Below are 24,034 nucleotides of genomic sequence, written 5' to 3'. Positions count from 1 at the left end.
ACTATGTGTAGACTGTTATGTGTACTTGATGGGTACATGGAGACATCAGTGCACAGAAGGTGGGGAGTGACTACTTTTACCTCAGGGCTTCCAAACAGCTTAATTCGGCCATGGATCTGTTTTTTGGCCCCACAAATAAAAATAAACAAATTAATTTGATTATCATTATAAGACTCACTTTTGTTGTTGCAGTAGTAAAAAGGCTTGTTCCACTACGATGGTAACTCCCCAGCTTGCTGGAGATATTGTGTAAATCTGAATGCACATCATTACCACATGTTTTGGGACTGTCCTGTCGTTCAAGATTATTGGAGAGAGATTCATGATGCCTTACAAGATTTTTTCAGATGTCACGTTCCCATGGAGTGCAAGACTTTATTTTTTGGACTTATGCCTCAAGAAGGGTTGAAAAGAGACAAATATTTCATAAATATATTGCTGGTAGCTGGTAAAAAGGCTCTTATGAGGAAGTAGTTATCACAGGAGAGCCCAACTCTGAATACATGGATGGACATTTACAAAATGGAGAGGATAACAGCATATGTTAACCATAAACTGAAATCATTTGTGTCACGCTGGGACAACTGGGTCAACTATGTAACACCCCACAGACCAGATTTTATTTGTTACAAATCTATGATTGTATGATAATGAAAAGAACACTCCCTATTTGTTCATACTGTTGTTTTCAATGTTTGTTTTTATGTGTATAGCAAATCTTAAAATACGGCACTTTAGACAGACATGGTTGGGTGGTGTATGTATACAGGATCTGTAAATTATGTCATGTATGTTTGTTGCAAAGTGTCAATAAAAATATAATTAAAAAAAAGGCTTGTTCTTTGTCCTAACATTAGCAGAGCACATATCTTCTCAGAGGAGCTCTGATATATCTTGAGAGGCCCTGGTCTATAATTTAAACAACATGCTGTGTATAGCTGGTATACCCTCTGAGGTTGCATGGGCAGCGGTGACCCCTGGACTCTTTGGGGTCATGAACACACATGCGCGCAATGAAAGCTTTGTTTGGAGAGCAGCAGTATAGTGGCTGACCCTGTGACCGCACCATCAGCTGTTAGCCCTGCAGAGTGACCACTATAACTGCTTCAGACTCAACACCAAACATCCTCTGGTGCTCCTCGGGTCATAGTATATCAGTCGGTTCCACCAGATCTATAAACACCCTACTGGTGGATTGAATATCAGTATATAGAAGGTGTAAATATTATAATTAGGCTATAGTTTTTGACAGGAGTTTTAAAACAAATATGAAGTAAAATGACTCTTTACAGTGGCAAAAGGAGAACACCCAAAATCCCAGTGAAGAGAAAAGTTTGATGTGATGAAACTTTTTGTTTGTGAGTGCACTTTGCATCCTACAGGGTGTTTGTTTGTTTGTTTATTAAGATCCCCATTAGCTTTTGCATAGCAGCAGCTATTCTTCATGGGGTCCACATAGTTTACATAGTGACAATAAAAAAATACACATTCACACTATACTCATCATACACTAACATAACACATTGTAATACACGTAAAAAAAACAAAAAAACACAAAGAAAATAGAAAGGCTCCGACTGAATCTATCATGATCTAACAGATAAATATCATTATATAATACCCTTACACACCCAAGAATACTTATTAATTACTAAAGTTTCTTCTTAAGTAATGCTCTTTTAGTGTTTTTTTTAACCATATCTACACTGTAAACAATTGCTGTTCATTTACATCAGGATTTCAACAGTATTAACCTGTTATTGCTAAAATCAGTGCTTTACTGTTAATACAAAAGAAAACCTGTTAAATTACGCTCATAGGCTGTTTTTTAACTGAACGATAATGCATTCTTAAAAAACATCACTTTACTGCTGATCAACTGTCTAAAGTATCATCCGTAACAGTTTCATGCAGTATTTGTTTAATTCTGGGACCTGATCTGCAGATGTGAGGCTTGTACATTGTACATGATTGTAAAATCAGTGAATTAGCTTTATTGTTCTTCACTCACATGTTGTTCTGGTTTGCATTCTGTGCTTGTAGCCAGCTATAGACACACATTTTGGGAAAAGTGTCAACAAGTCTATTATAGCCTTTTTCCTAACAAGTGCCTTTAATTGTATTTAGTGTGACTATTCCTATGTCTGTAACCTGCTACGTCTATTCATCTAGGCAAACAAATGATGTTTATTAAAATGTATGTAAAAAATACAACCTAAATAGTGCATTAAAACAAATCAGTAAGATAATGTAAAAGAAAGGTGAAAAACAGCTATATAATGTATCTTTAAACAGTAAATTAACTGTAAAATACTGTGAAATTAATACAAAAAAAACAGTTCAACTGTATTTTTCATTAACACTACAAAGCTGACAGTATAATAATGTTAATTTTACAGTAACATAAAGGCAACCCTGATGCCAGTTCTTTACTGTTATTTTACTGGGAAATTGTTTACAGTGTAGTATTTCGTTGTGTAATATGATTTGGGAGTGAATTCCATTCTTGCATTGCTCTGTATATTGCTGTACTTGTGTCTTGTGTGTGTTTCAGAAGCTGTGAATAATAAATGGCACCCTTTCCATCCTCCCCCCCCCCCCATCTCCAAAACCCCCTGCCATCATTACCAAGTCAATGGAGGGAGGCAGAGCGCGCTCATCAGCCTACACAACTAGTTGCCAGTCAGTGCAACATCTGTATAGTGACGAAGCGTAGGTGAGCTGCTGTGTCACACACACACACACACACACACACCGGCTGAGAGCGAGAAAACACACCGCATGTGTGATGGCTGGGTCATTTTTGGAAAGTGCTGATCGTTACCACGCGGAAGATCCTTTACGCGCCTTTTAAGTTTCTCCCCAGCTGAGCGCTCGTTTCTTTTTTTTTTTTTTATTTCGTTATTTATTAGATCACTTTTTTATGGTTAAACTGCTGAGTTATACTCATGAATGAGTTTGCGAGTAATTCACATTTTTTGAAACTCTAATCCAAGAAGAAGAAGATGGATAGTGTTATTTTTGTCTTCCTATTATTTATTCTAGAGACTCATGCGTTGCGTTATGGCAACTCCAACAATCTCCAACCCTACATGTGAGTAACCTTTTTGTGCCATGTTTTGTTGTTTATCAGCTGTTAACTTATATTTTCTTAGTGGACATTTGATTCTTTAGGGATGATGTTTATACTCTTCATCTTTCCTGAGATATTTTTTTTACAGCCTCAAATTCCGTTTGAAGTTTGAGTGTGAGAAAAAAACTGCTGGCTCACCTGCACATGCAAAAACTTGTGTCAAAGAGTCAACCAGAGGCAGAAAACGCACGCTAGTGAAGTTTTTTTTTTTGCTAGAGCAGCTGGATGATCTGTTTTGTAGATGCTGGTATGATTCATTTAACTGTTGTGCACCCTCATCTTCGTCTTTATTTGCTTCCATGCACAGTATCACTGTAATTTACATGATTATATATTAGCTCCATGTGGATACTGCATTCCTAACTCTGTCAAAGTAAGTTTGAAGCCCCTCAAAGTGAAGAGCCAGACAATTATAACAGGTATTTTAAACCCCCAAAATAATAAACAAGGTGCTTGAATTATATGAGAGAAGATTCTCTGCCGTGGTTAACCTGCCACTAACAATAAGGTCTTTCATATGCAATTATGTGTGCAGCTGGAGGTGATCGTGATTACTGTTGTTTATGAGATGAGCAGCTGGATGTTGTCTTTGGATTCCTGCTGATCTCCATATGCAGAGCCTTCCTGTCTGTCCTTGGAGAGTTACCAAAATGTTTCAAAGATCATGTTGCGCTTGTTCTGATGGGGCTCCTCTCTGTGTGCTGCAGCAGCAAATGGTGCGAAAGACACCAGTGGCAGGTCTGCCTGTTAACCCAGACAGACTTTGTGTAAGAAGGACAAAACATCACAGATTGAAAGGCTCATATAGTGTTTTACCTGGGGGCGAAAATGTTAAACTGTCTCCTGTTTCTGCTGACTTTCAATCTCCTAAGTACAAGTGAAAACATGCATGTTCTACCGTATCTCCAGTGAAAACACTATAAATGTGAATTACTGCAAAATTGTGGCATTTTTCTGGTTTATTTTGAAAATATTGTGCAGTGAAGTGGTTAATGGTTACAGAGATTGTACATCATATGCTTTTTGTTTCCCCAGCAAACCAGTGGCTCACATATAAAACGTTTTTGATCTTGTCTGGTTATGATTTTGTTGCTTTGAAGTAGAAGATGTGGAAATGAAACAGAAAAGCCTTACCACTTTCATGGCTTCCTCTAAAAGACTTTCAGGTAACAGATTTCAGATGAATTACAGAGTTTAGGTGGAACTACAGGTAGTATCTTGTGCAGCGCAGCGTTCTGAAAGGTGATGTATGAGGAATTCCCCTTAAGTCTTTAAAAATACCAAAACCAGACATCATCAGCAGCCTGACACCTCAGCACAGGTATAATGCCCTCACAGGCATTACGTCGTAGTCCGCTGGAAAACGCCCTGGAAGCTTTGTCCATTTATCGTACATCTGTAAAAACATTTTGACACCTTAAGTATTTTTGTCTCTGTTTTCGTTTCAGGCCCAATGTGTGTGTGGAGAGGGAGGTGACGCTGGTCGCCCAGAGGCAGCCGTGTGTGCAGGCCTTCACACGTATGGTTAAAGTGTGGAAGCAAGGCTGCATGGGACAGTCATGGTGCATGGGATACGAGAGGAGGTGAGTAATACACCTAATTTATTATAGTCAGAAGAACCTCTGACTCTGTTCTCATACAAACACTCCCAACTCCACCTGCATGGGATGTAGTGCTTTGCTGATTAAGCCCTGTCTAGAGCAAAGCATTAATTATGTCTTCATGAGTCATGCAACCAAAAGAATTCATCACAGAAGGCATGCTCCTTCATTTGTCTCCACCTCCAAACAGTATCAAACAGGATGAGCTCCTTGACCTCCTCTTTCCTCTCAGTCTCTCTCCTGCTCTTGTTCTGTAATCACAGCTTTGAACCTCTCACAGAGTTAAGTGCAAGGTGTAGCCTCACTTCATCGGGGTTTACCAACATTCCTTTGAAGGAGAGTCCTAATGCTAACATTTTAGACAGGGCTGGACTGCGACAAAAAAAATCCGCCCCGGCATTTTGGCCCAGACCGGCCCCATCACCGGTTATCTGTGCTGTGTGTACCACGTTTTGTTGAAGTCTCTGTTTGAGGAAATCCCCTCAAATATAGTTGTTTTGCAACCTTGAGATCTAAAAATGGAGGATTTCAAAACCAAAGGGTGGGATATGGGGGTCCTCCCACAGAAAAATTTGAGCTTCAGAGACTTTGTTTCCTGAATTCTTGTGACTTTAAAACAATGAAAATAATAATAAGTACACTGCAACAGCATTTTTATGTTAAACTTCTAATTTTACCTTTAAATCTCAGGAAAGAAAACTGAATAATTCGCCCCTATTGCATAAACTTTGCATGTGAATATCTAGCATCATCTAATATTCATCAGTTATAATTCATTTTGTTGCCCCTGCCGTCCCTTTTTTAGGATTATAAATGCTGTACAGTGTCAGAAACAGGTTAAAAAAAGTAAATTTGATATAAATTGGGAGAAATACGAATTGTGACCCAGAGAGGAAACCAGGAGAGGGCGAGGAAAAACGGGAGTCGCCCGGCACAGAGCGATTGGGCCAGCCCAGTGTCAATTAAGGAAAAGAAATGGGCTGATTTACCTGTTTTATGGGCCAAAAAAAGACATACGTCGGCCCAAAAGGACGTCGGCCCACCAGGAAAACGCCCGGTATGCCAGATGGCCAGTCCAGCCCTGATTTTAGCCCATCTCTGTCAGGAGTTTCTCACTTTGCTGCTCACGCTCGCTTTCACGGCGTTATTTAACGCGTTACAAAGTCAAAGACCGCTTTGAAGGCAGCCAAGGCCAAAATTACTCGCTGTAAACAAAACGTGTTTCTGTGTAATGACTGTGGAGCAATGAGAGGGGTCCCAAAGTACAGGGATAGGCACCACTCTCTGAAGTTGAGTCTGCCAGTCTCACACTTTAAAATGGCGCCTTAGAAGTCTGGGAAAATGCTTGCTGAACATTATACTGCATGTTACTCAAAGGACTGGGCGTCGTTTGATCAGATTACATGTTTGTTTTTCCTAATCTCGTGGTATTTAACCACATGAAACACTAGTAATTACATGTGCCAAATACTGTCAGATAATCCCTTCGTATATATGCGTGTTCACTGACATACTACTGTTTTACAATGAAATACTACAATTACACTTGTCTTTTGTCAACTTCAACTATTTTTGTCCCTTGAACAGGTTTGATTGAAAGTTTTTAACTTGATGTTTGTCATGTTAACAGGACAGCATACTACACTGCATACAGACAAGTGTACAGACAGGATTATCAGACTGTGTACAAGTGCTGCCCTGGATGGTCTCAACTCAATGGAGAAGCAGGCTGTCTGTATCGTAAGTATCCTCAACTATCTACATTTTTCTACCTTCAACCCCTTAAAGTAAAAAAAATCACATTTATCAGGTTGTGTTTACTAAAAGGCAATATGTCTTCTCCTGACTCAGCAGGAGGAAGGGTGCTTCAAACAGCACCTCACCCTTTGGCGCAGACCTCTGAATGAAAGGTTTTTAGTAAAAGGTCAAAATCTCTTGACCCAAGAGATGCTTTGCCCATCCGGACTCCTCAGCAGATGTTATCAGTCAGTGTCATGTCCACAGTACTTGTCTTGTTACAACCATCCCACGAGGTTTAGATGTGGACGGTGGGAAAAAAATCTCAAGTGTTGAAAAGATTTGAAGTGTTGACATACGCTCTCAAATGAGGTTTGCATTGTAGTATCTTGTTCTACACTCAGCAAAAAACAATTACGATCTAGGTAGAGTTCATGGCTCTGTAACGCTCCTGTAGTTTACGACAGCCCGTCTGGCAGTCAGCTTTTACTTGGCTGGATATGCACTTTAAAGGCAGGGTCGGCGATCTAGAGAAACTAGCAAGAGTACACTAGCTTTTTAAAAATGATCCAACCGAAAAACCGGTTGGTTGGATTAGCCAACTCTTTTCCAACGACAGTAGCTAGCAGCGTCCAAACGTTCCTAAATCTAGCGAGAAAGTTGAAACATATCATAATGAACATGAACAACGAACATGACTATTGTTAATCCTCACAGCTGTCAAACTAGCAGCTTGTGGAAGACTCCGGTAATGTGCAATGAGTGCATGGGCAGAGTGTGTGCCCGCAGGTAGCCCGTCCAATCATTACATTCGGGCCGAATGAAATGATTGAACAGGTTTATTATAGTCCTGCCACAGATACCGGATTTTTTTTCTTTTTTTGTCAGGTAATTTGATTTATTAATTGCTGTCGGTGTGTCGATGTAAATAGAATTTCAACTAATATAACAAAAATATTTCTAAAATCCAACCCTGCCTTTAAAGTGTACATTAAAGCCCCAAACGACCACATCCCCTCTCTAGCTGTGGTCCCGTGTTAAAATCTTGGCTCTCATCCATATACTCATGCCACTCTTTCTCATTCAGAGGTGTGACATGGCAGTGCAGGTCAGAGGATTGCATTATGGATATGAAAACAGACAAGCCCTTCCAGTGTTCACCCCCAACCAATCACAGTCAAGGCCCTTCAAAACAATACCCATCAGCTCATGGTGGAGAGACCACCTGCTGATACGCACAAAAAGAACAAACCCAAATATGAATCTCTCCTCTGTAATTCCAGTCCACGGGTCCATGTATGGAAAAGTAGTTCTGTTGGTCCCACTGGGGCTGCCAGCAGCTCATCTCCTTGTGGATAAGCTTAGCTTCACACCGCTGAGACCAAGAAGCCTCCTTTGATGGGATTTTACAGCCAGTGATCCAGAGCGCATAGCCTGCATACCATAGACAGACCTTTGGCAAAGCCTTCCTGTAAACAGTTTGTCCCCTGTCCGGTTGACTGACAAGAAAGTTCCCACTTCCTTGCTCTCATTGCCCTAAACCTGGATAGCCCTGTGATGAGAAGTGGCTGGGATGTGGAGCGAGAGAAGATCTCCTGGATGTGCCTGTCATCGGTGTCTTATTATGGCATCTATGCTCTCTTCAAAGAGCTCTTTGTTTCCAGGGAAAAGGTTATGGTATTAAATTATACAGTACAAAGAAGCATTACGCCGTCTGCTCTGCAATGAGTTTGGGTTGTTTTAAAACACTCGTAAAGACATTTCTTAAAAATACATTCCTCAGGACTCCCCCAGTTAAATAGACGGAGGGTTTTGTTTCTTTTTTCACGTGACAATGGCTGCCCTTTTCGACGTGAGGCAGGGCTTTTATCTCTGTAACCAAAGACGTGGCAGCACTTTGAAATGGGACAAACTAATCACCCTTTTCTCTGAGCCATTGAACCAGGATAAAAGGAAGCTCACACCACAATCCTCCCTCTCCCACTCCTGCGCACTTTGCTATGCTGCTATCTGTACTGTACCTCAGTCAGCACAATGCAATCTGTGGGGCTGTTTTCAACAGCGCCTCCGACATCCAAAAGGAAAAATCTGCTCTGCAAAATGTACAGCTTTAGTAAATCCTCTGAAAACCCCCCAAAGAAGGGAAGATAGGGAAGATGGGAATGCTTTGTGTTTGAGATAGTGATTTAGTGTCTGGCACTCCTGAGTTTTCTCTCTGTCTGGTGTTATCCTTCTTTCTCTCTTTGTGTGTGTGTGTTCCCTAATAAAATGTCAGTGGAAGGTAATTAGGCAAATGACTTGTGGTTATTGTGAGGTAGTTGAGCAGAATTGAGGCTCTAATCATGTTGTAAATGCAGCACACACACACTGTGGCTGCAAGTTGAGTAGTTTGTCCTTCCTTTAGTTCACCTGTGTGTCTCCTCTGTCTCTATATATCCACCCATTGTACAGATGTTGATATCCTGTCAAAGTCTTGCAGTGAATGGCCTCAGTTGTTGTGCTCTCCAGCATTCTTTGCTTAGCATAATTAGTCACATATTTGGAGAAAGAATATACCACAGCACAGCAAACGTCTGGTTGTTTTCACATTGTATTCTGCTGTTTTGACCCCCTCCGTCTTGTTTTCCATATTTTTTTGTTTTCAGGCTACTATATAATCTAATTAGGAAGGTCTAAGTTTTCCATTTACGCAAAAGCATCGATTTAGAGCTCTTGAGCGGTTTGCAAATATCTGAGATTTTAAGTTTTTGTTTACAAATTCTGATGTTTTCCAGCCCTTGTAGTTCTTCGTAGGTTCCTCGTAGGTGCGCTCTGCAGAAATGCAATATTAGGGCTGCAACTAACTTTCTTGATTAATAATCATATAGTGTGAAAAAGCCAGATATATTCAGTTTAAAATGGAATAGAAAAGAGGAATTGAGTAAATCCTTACCTTGAAGAAGCTGGAACCAGAGAATGGTTGACAATTTTGCTTAAAAAATGACTAATCAGTTATCAAAATAGTTGCCGGTTAATTTTCTGTCCTATTTAAGATCTTAGAGCCACATCTATTCAAAGTTTTTACAATACATCTAATGACTTCTTGTCTACAGAAAGTCAGACTTGTGGCGGCACAATGCATTTTTTTTTTTGAAATCCCCCAAGTGCAACCGAGGTGACTTTTGTGTGTTTTGTAAAGACTCCAATTGGCTCGATGACTGTTGTTCTCCTGAAGGTGAAGAACTCTTGACTTTCTGATGGCGACTTCCTCCACTTAAAAATTTTGGAGGACCACTCAATCAGTGAGTTAAACCTTTTACCTCGGCAAGTAGCCACGGGCCGGGTGAGGATGGACGGGGTTAGGCGGGAGTGGAAACGAGCAGTTATGTTGATTGACGGCAACAATAAGCTTTGTGATGGGGGCTGAGGAGCAGGGACAATGGTTCCTCCAGTTTGTCGTCCTCGTTAACTGCTGAATGGGAACTGGCCCCCTTTTGTGGTGGGAGCAGGCTGGCGAAGGTAGCTACATGTGAAATAGGCCCAGTAGCCAGAGAAGAGGAAGTGGTCCTCTGCCTATCCATGGGTGGTCTGTGTGTGTGTGTCTGTGTGCAACAACTATGTCAGCGGTTGTGGGGACGGCATCGTGCATAGCTGAACACAACTAGAGCCAGACTCATACAGAGAAACAGACAGAAATCAACCAACTGAGACACAACATGGTGAATTGTACGCCAAAACGGTGGTGTAATTTAGATTCCATGAAAATACTGCTTCTGGTTACACCGACGTATTCCTTTTGATCAAACATGCAGCAGAGATTGTAAGGTCATATGAGGCTGTGAGCAAATACCAGTTTACTGTTTGATACTAGCTGTAAGATCTTGTAATGGGAACAGATTGTAGAGTTATTCTAGTATGAGTCTGGCCAGCAAACATGACTGTCAAAGTTCTCAGACAAAAAGTAAACATGGACCTAAAGCAATCGTATGACATTGCTGTCCAGTTACAGATGTGGGTGTTTTTGTGGGATGGCGAATGCGGCTGTGCGGAAATTAGCCAGCTTGTACAATGTATGAACAAGCTGCTTGTTTTATGTTTCCTGACATGTGTGCCATTATCATGTCTAATCCACATCTCCGTTGCATTAGAGCGAGGAAAAGAGAGGAACTTTACAATGCAGTGTGCCAAACGCTGACCATGTGTGGTAGGTGTTTTTGGTCGTGCTTACTCTTTGTGATGTGATTAAATGTCCATATTCTCATCCATATATAAGGATGAAAACACATTTCTCTCAAAGGAATCTGTGTGATTTAGACAGTATGATATATGATGCAGCAGATGCCTCAGATATTCTAATTACAGGGTCTTTCTTGCTCACTTTTCGCTATGCATTTTTGTGCCTGCTTTGTCAAACTGACCTAGTTCAAATGGTATTTAAAGTCTTTCCAAGAAACCTGCTGGCCCTGGTTTTTACACAAACTCTTTGAAATGACACATTCCTCTGCATAGCAAAACATGATTTGTTGCCTCAAAAATACAGTGCTTGGCTCCACGCGTACCAGTTGTGGCACCAAGCGGAGCCTTGAGCGCCGGCCTTTGTGTCTGTGAATTGCCCTAAATGCGGTCTCCCTCTGGGTCGCACTCTAGGGGTTAAACAGATCGACGGAGCCTAAACAAACACTGGGCTGCCTCTGTGCTGATGTGGTCATCCCCTTCACAAGCTGTAAGGGTGACACCTGCTCGCTGGTTTTCAGTTTCTCGGCACGAGCCGCTGACCCCTGTCTCTTCTTTTTGTGGGAGCTGCTAATCCTCTCAGAGAAGGTGTCTTTGTAATAGAGTGGAGGCATTCACAGCGACAGATGAGAGTGAATTTTATGCCACGCTGCATGCCACATTAAGAAATTATTTCAGGGAAGATTAAGCAGCGTAAGGGGCTCAGGATGGGGGCGGCCCAAAAATGCCCTGGTAAGCTGCCAACAATCCTGTGTATGTCTCACATCTCAGAAGGGGGAATGTAAATTCCCCTTGTTGTCGCTTGGCCGTGCTACCCTGAAGTGACTCTGAGAGACATCTGACCTTTTACTTTGTTGCTGGTAATTAAGTTAATTTAAAGATTTTTACCACAATTTATAAATGTCTCATTAATTTAATCTCTCACAGCTGGTGGTGATATAATTGTCCTGAAGAATTTGGATCTTTTTGCAGTTAAATCCCGACCACTGGGTAATGCATTTTTCTGCTCGTCTGTCATCTGTAGCTGTCACCACACCAAAATTCCCTCACATTAGATAATGACAGAAGTGAGGATAGATATGTAGCTGTATGTTGAACTACAGCAGTGTATCATAGCTTCTGTAGCCACACAGTCTTGAGGAACTGGAAGTCATCATGGGCAGATTAGCAGCGGTGAGGTGGTCTTCCTGTTGGAGTAGGATTTCAGCGGCTTCACCAATAGGGTACGATTTTAGTCTAATAGGTATTGAGCACAAGAACATGGATGTATTTCACAATATGCATCAGTGGGGTGTTTTTTAGAGTTGAGAGCGAGATAGTGTTGATGTCTGTTTTAGGTTGTGTGTGTGTGTAGACTCCCTGGATGGTCCAACTGTTGAGCAGGTGTCTGAGGATGGAGCCAGATGACATGCGGATGTTTAGACTGAGGGCCGGTCTCCAAGGAGCCCTGTGAATCTTCTGGATGAAATTACTCATCTGGGATTATTACAGATCACTTATTCATGTCCTTCTCCTTTTGTCTGGAAATGTTACGCTATTCCCCCACTGCTGACATGCTGCGGTCGAAGCCAGAGTGTGGATATACTTTAGTCAGTTTATATTTTCACAGCCTATAGCATCTTTTCGTTTCCTCAGCTGATCAGTTTTATGTTTAATTGTACCTATTTTTAAAGTATATGGAGTGGATATTTATGGAGTGGATATTTGTATACAATTAGGGCTGCAACTAAAGCTTTTGTTTTAGATCTAGTCCGTCGGTCCTGTCTAGGTGGTAACCCCCGATTTGTGAAACTCTCGCGAGATGGTTAAGGTTAGGCATTGTTCTTGAATGGTTAAGGTTAGGATACAGATCAAGTTCACATTAGCCGTGTCTCCATCCACGTATATTTTGAAGTATCACGTTAGAAAAGCTGAATGGAAATGACAAAACTCGATAAAACTTCCTCAGTTGCGCAAAAAGGTTTTTGCGCCCGATTGAGGCAGTGACTGACTGATCAGCTGTTTCCACTGTCCCCATCTTCCCGGATTTTCCCATAACGCGTGAATGCTGTCTTCGTCTCTGGACAACATGAAACATGGCCATTGACATAAAAGAACAATTAAAACTTGCCCAATTGAAACAAATTCCTGAAGGACCTCAAGTCATTTTTCTCTCATAGAGAGATGGCCAAGCCGACTTGTTTTGTTTCCAATTCGCAACGTCTACTTCTTCTACTCCGTTTACTGGCAGATTACAGCCATACAAGCTTAGAGCACCAACATCTGACCAAACTACGCTGTAGCCAAGTTTATTCACTCCAAACCAGTTGATGGAAACGTGCCCAATTCATTTTTTTTTTGCAACATATCAAAAGTTTGCTGAAAATTCACTTGACAATTCAAAGGAACTATCTTCTGTTTCAGCTGTCCCGGGCACATTGATACCATCTCTATGACCATATATGGCCGATAAATGGCATCAAAACTGGCAGCGCCTGGTGTGATGATTGGTCATGCTGTCTCTGGTTGGATTAGATGGGCAGAAAAATGCATATCTGGCAGAAGACGCACAGTTAAACTGGCATTCAGAGGGTTTCTTCACAATCATCTGAGGGGAACGATTGGCATTTATATTCCTCTAGTGATTAGATAGGCCGCGCTTCTTCACTCGCAGTGTCCTCATGTTGGCTCAGAAAAAGCGATGATAGACATCAATCCTCTGGACCTGTCATCACTAAACACTGTACTCCGCTCAGGAGAGTGCAAACAACAGGCCTGGCTTAAACAGCTGTGTCTTACTTAGGGATATTAGCCTCGACGCACATCAGATAAGCATACAGGCGGGGAGACTTCAGCACGCATGTACACACACATTTTTAGGTGAAGGACTGTCCTGATTAATGTGAGTGTTGTGTTAGTGAAGGGAATGTGATGGTACACCTCGAAGGTGGATTCCCATGTTCGGAGCTACCTAGTTTATATTTCCTGGATTCTTTGAATTTCCCGTTTTAACTAGCGTGAGCAGTTTGACTCTCAGAGATTTATGGGCGCAGGGCCGAGGGCTCCAAGAGATGGATGAGCCACGCTCACCCTGTGGCTCGCTGATTTTATCCCTATGACTCACCCATGCACATCTGTATGATCACTGTTTGCGTGAATGATCAAAGTTCAGTTAATCAATCAAGGTCATTCTCAGGTAACATTCTCAAACTGTCAGGCCACTTTCCCTTTTAACCCCAAGAGACCCACATTGACCCGTTTTTGTCTTTTTTTAGATAGCAGGTAAACAGTAGATGCTACATAGATAAGTTCAGCACTGTGTGTCAAGTTGTTCTAGTCATGAATCAAAAATAAACAGGAATGAATGAATCAATGAATTAAAAGAAATTGTGATAGTGTGTGAAAGGGCTAAGAACATTATGATAGAAGTATGTGAAGGCCATTGCCATGCTCATTTATGTCTCAGTTGTTGCGGCAATCTTTTGGGTCGATACCATTTGTTACCCAGATATGTTGCTAAATTTAACCAACATTATTGTTCTGGAAACCGCTCAGAAACCTGCTTATTGTCAATATACGTAGGAATGCTCTGGGTCACAACAGGTCATTTTAAACAGTTGTCTTGCTACAATGAAATGGCTACTATGGGGACTAACATCATCACACATGAATACAAATTTGGCTCATTGGATCCACAAGAGTTTCAGCTTTCCAGTCATACCCAATGACTATTGCAATTCCAAGACTGGTTAGGTGCCCCAGTATGCAGAAATATTCAAACACATCATTTTCAGAATAGGCCAAAATAACACATTTGTACTGCATGCATAAAACTGCATGTTTTTTGCCCCAAACTGCATGTGATTATCAGTGGGCCTGTCTGTAAAGGGGAGACTTAAGGGTACCCATAGAACCCATTTTCAGTCACATATCTTGAGGTCAGAGGTCAAGGGACCCCTTTGAAAATGGTCCTGCCAGTTTTTCCTCACCAAAATTTAACCTAACTTTGGAGCATTATTTAGCGTTCTTCTCAACAAGCTAACATGGTTGGTACCAATGGATTACTGAGGTATCCTAATTTCGTATGATACCAGTACATATGTAATGTCAGTCGGGATCGCCGACGATCAGGATTAAAAGTCATGCGAGCTAATACCGCCACTCATGTTGAACACTCAACATCACTTGAATCACTCACAAATGTCTTCCACTTGGCCAAAAGCCTGTGCCTCTGCTCAGAGAAAGCCAAGTGGTGGATTCCTCTCACATTGGTTCGTGTGAATGGAGGAGAATCAAGGTTCCTCCATAGTCAGGAGTGAACAGGCCGATGATAAGGCTTTGATAGAAAGAGGTCAGCGTTTGAAACTGAAGATGTTGACATCTCATGACAACAGCCAGGTGTCTCTGCTTCACTTACTAATTTTTTTCCCCTGTCTTTCTCTTTTCCTACCACCCTGTCTGTCCACATGTGCAGCGGTGTGCAGCTACGGTGTGTGCTTCAACGGGGGCCAGTGTCGGGAGAGATCCACCCAGCTTTGTGACTGTCCTGCAGGGTTCAACGGTCCCAGCTGCCAGTATGGTGAGTAGAAACATCTTGACTATGGCTACGGTCCAAATCACATACTTCTTTTTACTTTTAGTACACACTGCAGCTGCCCTTACAAAGTACGTACTGTTACATGAAGAATGCATACAATAGGGACATCCTACTTTGTCATAACATTGCGCCTTGAAGATCCCTTTGCTCATATACCTGATGAGCAAAGGATTGTGGGTCAGAATAGCCAGAAAAGCATGCTGGCTTGCATACTGCAAAATGTGACCGGATGTAGTAGGACATCCTGGTATTTTTGGCATATTTCATTTGTCATACTATGTTCTGGGACATACTAAAACTATTTCTAGCGTACTAAATAGTACGGTAGTAATTGCATTAGAACGCACGGTAAGTCTCATATTCAGAATCTCTTTTCTTCTCTTCATATTTGTTTGTGCTCCATTTCTTTTTTCCTCCTTCTTTGCCCTTTGTTTTATTCTACCACTTGAGCGTTACAGTAAAGTGTAAGAATAAGACAGTCTACCTCTTGTTTTCACTAAGATGAAACTGTCACACACCGCACGATTATGTGAAGTTATTCTCTTTGACACGTCCATTTTCCGTCACTGCCAGTGGATGCAGTTACAGTAAAAGTAGGAATCATAAAAACTCTTCAGACGGATTGAAACTGATAGCAGTTTGACATTTGATTAAAAACACCTTTTTTTTGTCTCTTTGCTGGATTCTGATCCATTTCAGTCCACTCTCCAAGCGTCACTGAACTTTTGTTTGAGTGATCGCCTTTCTCTACGAGTGAATGAGAATCTCCTCACATCAGCAGTTGGCTTCTTTACCAGCAGCCCTAGTATTTTATCAGCAACTCCATTGTTGAATTTGAGCTGTTGAAGTAAAACAGCGGAGGATTCTGTTGTTTTTCTGATAACACCACACGACAGGAAATTCCTCTAATGTCAACTTTTTTACCAGAATCATCCATCTGTCCCTCAAATTAGGCCCTCCTAGACACTTTGTTGCATAAGTGGAGTTCAAACTGCGGTGACAATTGAAAATCATGGTCTCCTTTTGTTACGATGGTCTGACCTAACTTTACGCTCTCTGGCCAGCATCCAGGAGCACCAAGTTCATCTCTAACTCGCTCACTTTTTCATCCACACGTGATTTTCTCAAACACTTCACTGGTGCCACATATGTAGTTTCATGACACCCCGTAGCTATACCTTCACCTCCTTGTTCGCTATTATAAGACTTATGATCAAGCCTTGGGAATTGTAGCACTGACAGCCCGTCTATATGATCAGAGCTCTCTGTGGTAGCTAAGCTGACCTGGCTTTACTGATTACTTCATGCTTGAATGAAAGACTTAATTATAAGGACAGTGGATCCATGAACACACATGCCCATTGAGGTGCTGATTAGGGCCACTGACAGTTTATAAGGAAACTATCAAAATATTGTCTTAATCGGTATCGGACAAAGAAAAAGGAAACAGGAAATAAAACAACATCTTATTCTGGTTTAGTGTCTGTGCTCCTAAGATCTGATGAGATATGAAAGATGAGTTCCTGTTTCTGACTTCAAAACCATTACTAAGATACAAGATACCAGAACATTTACATGTCAAGTATATTTATTAAAATATGTAACTAAATCTAATCCAATGAAAACACTCTCTCCTCTCCACTCTTCTGGCTTTATACAAAATAAACAGCGCTGTCAAAACTCAATCAGGTTTGCTCATCCTGTTGCCACATTTCAATGCTTTTATCTATGGTCTTATTTTTAAAATATCAAAGAAAACATGAATACTGGGTGATGAAATCTTTGTCTGATACTTGAGTGTATTCTGTTGTGCTTCCAGCACCAGAAGTACAGTAGGGGTTCTGGCACAACTGTACCTTCTTGCAAGCATGAAGCATGAAGAGAAAGTTGAAGGATCAAAACTCTAGCAACACTTCATAGTATTAGAACAAATGTATTATGAGACACACACACACACACACACACACACACACACACACACACTGTGCTCTTGTCTATATTCTGTTGTGGGTGTGTGTCTGAAGAAGACAACATTGCGTATCGTGTATCGCAATTCTTTTTACAATTTTGAAAGTGATTTTTTTTTAATGCCAGAATTGATATATTTGCTTCATTTGAGTGTATGTGGAGGTAGAAGGAAGTTACCGCTTTTTAGCCGTCACTCGCATCTCCGTGGTCAAATCGGCCGATGTTGTTAAATGTTAAATGATAATATGCTAAATGCATTCAGACGGCCCTGATGGAGCTGACCATGGATGTATAAAGAGAACAGAGCTGACTGCAGAAGCAGACGGACTTGGTGAAGTATCGTGATAGTATCGAATCGGGAGATAGGTATATCCTCCCAGCCCTATTATAATTCATTGTCTTCATTCAGTTCTTGGCTTACGGATATTTGATTTTTGATTTTTGAATTATCCTTGTATCCCATCACTATAAAGGTTCTCATCCCTTTTGGTTTCGCTTCCAGGCAGCCCCTGAGCTCCACTGTTTGATATCAGTGCAGACATCAACTGCCCCCCCTTCCCTTTCCACACATTGAGATCCGCCTGCATTGTTCTGCATTGTGAATGATAGCTGTCATCAATGGGCACCTAGGGCCCCTTGCTGGTGGAGAGCTATGCAGCAGACCCCCACACCCTGGCCCTCCCTTTATTGGAGGCTATCAGTCCGTAAACTATCTGGCAGTTATATTGCCCTGTGATTGGCATAGAATAGACGCTGGATGGCGGGTGTGGAGCTGTCAGTGACTCCGCGTGACCGGGGGCAACATTTGGGATTATGGGAGTCGGACACACAGGCAGGAATACACTCACAGCTGTCCCTTTTTTGAGGTCCTGCATGTGCCAAATACAGGTCACTTTGGTGTCGAGAGTCCTGAGGGTAAAGGGAATAAACCGCAGGCTGAGTACAAAGTGACTCATCGGAGAAACATCACTTCTAATGAATGACTCTTTTAACTGACTGACGGCTCTGATATATAGTTCAGCCGTTAACAAGAACACTCTGTGGTGGTCAGGCAAATACCATTTAGTTGTAAGTCTGTCACATTCTTGAGCCCCAGATAAATAACCTTACACAAGCTGCTGTTATAATTCAGTTACCGCTGCGGTCCACATGCTGCACACAACTGTCAGTCACCGCTTGTTCTCTCGTCCTGTTTACGTAAAAGATGAAGCCACAGCGGTGGATGTGGCTGAGGACGAATGCTTGGAGCCGCAAAGACCCACTCATCATTTAATCACTTTAGATGGCAATGTAAGCATTCCTCTGCACTCGCATGTGGCGATATCTCCTTGAAGCGCTTTTGATGTGGTTCGTCTGTATTTGTGTGCAGCAAATGTTGTTTATGTCGTCCAAAGGGCCAATTAGTGCCCTGCTTTCAATAGTTGTCTGACGCTGTCATCTGTTTTGCCTTTTAGTCCCATTGTGTCTCAGTGATGATGCGTGAGACAATAATTATTATTATTTTTTGTGTATTTGTGCCTTGACTCTGTGGTAAAGAGAGGACCGGTGCCTAGAGGCAAAGACAATAAATCCCATTTATTTGAATGGGTCGCCTGCCTCGGCTCCATACTTCCCAAAACCATGATACTATCATACAGTAGGATAGATCATTTCTAGGTTGTATAATTTGACATGACTGATGGAGACTTCTGAAGATAAGTCATACTCTTGTAAATTACTTTCCAGACAGCAGCAATTTTTAACAAAGGTGGGGCACATGTTGTAACATTAGACGGCATTAATTAAGATAAGATGGAACTTTATTTATCCCGAGGAAAACTTGTTGTGCAGCAGTTGCAGTACAAAGTAGGAAAGAGTATATACAGTATACAAGTATATAGAATGCAAATAAAACAACTTAAAGATTCAGTAAGGTGCAAAGCCAAACGTACATTAAGTATTTCAAAGCCCTGAAACCTATTTTATTAGCAACTGTCAATCAAACCTGACCTACTGGGATATTTATTATTAATTCTGAATTTTAGTTTTGATTGACGTTTTTTTTTGTCATAAATATTTAATGTTGTAAGGAAATACTTCTGCATCTTTAGCTTCACATTTATAAGTTATAATTTAATTACCAAATCAAATAATGCACTTGTTACAGAACTGGCAACCCTTTTCTGAAGCCAGGTACCTGTGCGTATGAAGTTTTCTCTGTTTTTGCTCTGAAGTCCTTTTAGAACTCTTTGTCTCGTCTATATCCAGTGGGATTTCGTCACTTGGTGCTTGATGCACTCTGAATCCAGCCTGTCATCAGTAGACAAGTGGTATCCTCTGGGATCAAGAGCTTCCAAGGCTTTTAGACCTCTGGCAGGGCAGATGTCTTCATACCAGCTGACATCTGGACTCAGCCACAGACATACAGACAGACGAACAGAAAAGCAGGCAGACACTGTTTGTACATGAAACGTTACCGGCTTCTTAGTTCAAGAATCTTGAAGCATCTTTTAAAGCTAGCTCTCATGTCCTGTAATGAGGTGAAAGGTAAAATGAATGTTATCTCAAATACATAAAACTGATGGATTGTGTAATAACTTTCTAAGAGTTATTTGATACGCATATAAGGAGGAGGAATAAGGAGTCAGTGATATCAAAGTTAAATTCTTGATAGTAGAGGGAAACATTTTTTCAAATTGACGTAACCCGATATGAGAAAATACTGTATTTCTTCCTTTCCCACTGGTTTAATATGTGTTTATTAGGCTTTTTTTGTTGATCCCAAACTGAGAAATATTTTACTGAAAGAGCTCTTTCTCTGTTACTGTAATTGCGACTCATTTATTTGCTCTTTGCGAATGATTTCTGAACCGTAAGCTAATATCTTGGCTGGGTTTGGGGTCATTGCAATGCCAGGAGGACCAGCATGTTCTACACATCTCTCAAGACAGACCCTCTGCTGATGGCTATCATCATTATCTTTATTCTGTAATGTTTACTTCAAAGCAGGCTCCCAGGCTCAGACACGGCCATGTTGGCTTTGAAGCTTAGTCTGTTAGTATGTCATACAATCTGTAGAGCTAATTGCATTCATCCACCAAGATTATGGTCAAATATAGCTACTTAATCTGATTTTGTACAGCTATTATCTAGCAAAATAAGTGCTACTGATATTTTATTTAAAATCTTTCAGAAACGGATATGAATGGATGAAAAATATGAAATATATATGAAAATAATGCCCCCCCCCTTCCCCACAACTAAACTAAAATCAAATCTTTTTGTTCATTAGAAACATCAGATATACAACTAAAAAGGAACTTTTCAAATGTATATCTTTTTGTTTTTCCTTTTACAGCAAATTAACAATGCAAACAAAGCCGTAGGGATGGCAAAAAAAAACGATTCACCTTTGTATCGCGATTTCTTTTTTTTTTTTTTTAGGATTCTGAAGTTGATTTTTTATCGCCAGAATTGATATATTTGCTTCATTTGAGTCTTTGATGAGGTAGAAGGAAGTTACCGCTTTTATTGTCGTAGTCTGAGTAATGTGATGTCATATCCGCTCCGTATCCTTCAACCAAAAAAAAACGCAAAGAGCCGAAACAACAAAGCAGAGAACGGCGGAGGGTCTGCGTGGATACAACCTGCACCGTCACATGTTAAATCCAACGTGGCAAACACCACACATACAGTAAATTATGGAAACACTTGCACACACTGCATACTAACTCTGTTATGGACAGCTAACTTTATCGTATTGCCGTAACGTGCGGTCAAGCCAGCTGTCACTCGCATCTCCGTGGTCAAATCAGTCGACGCTACAACTGTAGAGCACCCATATACTGACATTTATGTTAAATGCATTCAAACGCCCCGATGGAGCTGACCTTCGATGTATAAAGAGAACGGAGCTGACAGGAGAGCTAGAGACGGACTTGGCAAAGTTAGCAAAAGTATACACGTGTGACTACGTCCGGTTTTCAAAATAAGGTGTTAACAAATGGAACTGTATATACAAAATATATGTATGGAAATAAAATTGATTGGGTTATATTAACCAGAAATATAACATACTACATGAACCTTATAAATTAAAAAGAAAATACCATTAATTTGTGAGGGAAATATCTTTATTCTTTGATTTTGGGGTTTGCGGAAAAAAAAGAAAATTAAATTAAAATTGCCTGACGATGACTGATATATTTGATTCAGGACATGAAAATCAAAAAGTCCCTAGAAGTGTATGATTCAACTATTTCCCACGATCTAGTGTTAAAGAGTTAACAAAAATCGCAGTAAATTGTAATATCAAATCGCAATACTTGTAGAATCACGATACTTAAAAATGGCAATACATATCGAATCAGCACCCAAGTATCGTGATAATATTGAATCGGGAGATAGGTGTATTGTCCCAGCCCTACAAGGCAGATCCTATTTTACTTTTACATTTTGTGGCATCAATAACACGTATGCATGTTCTTATAGCCCTGAGATGCTCCTCCATTAGAATCTCTTCCTGTAATCCAGAAAGATTAACACACAAGTATTGAATATGATGTCTCCAGAGTTTTTTTAGTTAAACCTATAAACAGTCGACTGAAGCTCTAAATAATGAGGTCAGTTATTTCTACGGAGCCTGTTGGTGCATGACGCGAGTCCTCCACAGTCTGCTGGCCGAGGTGCTGAGAAATTGCACAGGGGGAACACACTGAGATCTGAATCTGACCAAGTTTACCTTGTGAAAGATGCAGAGATGATAACATGTCTGAGGGTATTCCTCATAATGTTTCTAAACCTTTGATTAAGATGTTCTGTAATGTCGGATCACATGGGTCACAATTACACAATGACAACTTAGTACATTTACTAAAGTTTTTGAGGTGCCTCTGTTTTCAGTATTACAAGTTAATGCTACTTAACTTCTCCCCTATTTCATTTCAGAGAAAATATGGTACTTTTTTTACTTCCTTACATTTATTTTTAGATAAAGATTTCACTTTCAAAACATATGAACAATTTATAAAATATAAAGCATTGTTAAAGATTGATTAAAATGCTGCTTACATGTTAAAGCTTCAATAATAGTGCAATAATATTGATATAAAGTCCTGTAAGGGGCGGTTTTGAGTACTTGAGTACTTTTACTTTTGATAATTTAAGTACATTTGGCTGATAATACTTAAATAAATACATTTCGATTGCAAGACATAATTATCATTTGTCAACATAGTATTTTTACACTGTGATATTTCTACAGTTCTGTGAATAACTATTTGAAAGTATGAGACCAAACGTGTAAAATTTGGTCCTATTTTTCTATGGTGTATGTTTTTCAGTATCGTGGTTATTCTGCTTCTGTCTTGGAGCTGCATTGTGAACTCTGCATGTTTGTTACCATGGTTGCAAGGTCACGACTCCAACCCTGGGGCTATTGTGGGAATTCAATGTCTTGTTAAAGACTTACACAGAACCTTTGAAGTACACAGACTTGAACCAGGGTCGTCTGGTCGACAACTCAATGTAAGAGAGAAAGATAGCTGTACAAAACTGTAATAACAGGTAATCTGGTCATCACATAAGACCACTGACATCTGACATGCCGCTTCCAGATTGTCTGTGAAGTACGTGCTTAAGTTTTTCTTAAGCCTGGGATGAGTTTGCGTGTGCAGCCGCAGTTAGCGATGGTGATTTCAGATGTTGTTCTTCGCAGTTCCTCCTCTAATAGCTGTCCTACTCTGCAATTACGTAAAGTTCAATAGTGGTCTTTCCTCAGACAGCAGTCCAGTGGCCTGTTGTAACCTGCCTTTTGTCACCTCTCCTCTCACCTCACACACCTACAGACATAGTAGATTCCCTTAAAGCAGGCCGTGGGGGGAGTTCTCCAACTGGTCCATGTTTGTAGTAATTTTGATAAACTAGTGCAGAATCCGTTTGGAGTGGGCCGATTGCTTTCCCCCCAGAAGACCTGCTTGCAGCGTTGTCGAGAACCGTGGTGTGGCTGCTTTCACCCATCAAGTGTTCAGTTGACTGGATAAACGGTTCTCAAGATATGGGTGTATTGTCATACATACATACACAGACCGACAGAGATGGGGTCCGAGCCCCCCTCAGTGGGGCGCCAAAGATTGCAAGGGGTGCACCAGGATTTGTATGTATAACTAAAATCATAATAACACACTTACTAGATAATTTATACAAAAGTCTCTATATACAACTTTTTAAAAAGATATATATATATATATTGTGCTACTTAGTAGGCCACATTCTGTTTAAACCTGGTATTTGAGCACAGTTGCAGGTAAAGATTAAAGTGCACTAATATTATTAGTATTATGCTATTTGTAAAATTAGATTGGTGGCTGCTTAGTGATCGAAACATTTTCAACAACTCCAGAGTGTTGTTAAGTCCAAAAGTCAATATTTATTTAAAAAAGATAGATGTAATCATTTCACATCATGTTTTTATCTGATGGAATATTCTGCTTCAATCCATATTTGTTTGCGTTTAACCTTTCAAAAACAACATTTTGCTCAACATTTGCTGCCCCGCTTGCCGCACACAAAGGGAGGCAGCACCTGTATTAACAGGGCGGTCTAGTAGCAATCTAACAGCACCATAAATTACATTTATTTAACCACAATAACAAAAGTCTATTTTGGCTCTAACACTCCAAAGATCATATTATGTATCTTCATTCGTTTGGCGAATCCCTCAAGACGTCATCTTTTTATTTATGTTGACAAAACTCACGTGTTCTAGTCCTAAAAGAAAGTTGATTTAATAAAAAAAGACTTGCTTATTTAATACACTGAATCACCTCA

The 24,034-nt window shown here is 40.6% G+C and overlaps 1 protein-coding gene across 1 annotated transcript in view; it reads left to right on the top strand.

The window, feature by feature from the left end:
* Positions 1 to 2,801: 2,801 nt before the first annotated feature.
* The window catches only part of megf6b (multiple EGF-like-domains 6b), a 71,254-nt gene continuing 50,021 nt past the window's right edge, over positions 2,802 to 24,034 (top strand). The window contains exons 1-4 of the mRNA XM_037784716.1: positions 2,802 to 3,094; positions 4,582 to 4,716; positions 6,365 to 6,474; positions 15,137 to 15,241. Of these exons, the coding sequence (XP_037640644.1) occupies positions 3,006 to 3,094; positions 4,582 to 4,716; positions 6,365 to 6,474; positions 15,137 to 15,241 (439 nt within the window). The 5' untranslated portion in view covers positions 2,802 to 3,005. The remainder of the gene's footprint in view (positions 3,095 to 4,581; positions 4,717 to 6,364; positions 6,475 to 15,136; positions 15,242 to 24,034) is intronic.

Source organism: Sebastes umbrosus, chromosome 1, assembly GCF_015220745.1.
Source record: "Sebastes umbrosus isolate fSebUmb1 chromosome 1, fSebUmb1.pri, whole genome shotgun sequence".
NCBI lineage: Eukaryota > Metazoa > Chordata > Actinopteri > Perciformes > Sebastidae > Sebastes > Sebastes umbrosus.
Note: the sequence above shows the minus strand (reverse complement) of the source record. Positions and strands in the feature narration are given on the sequence as shown.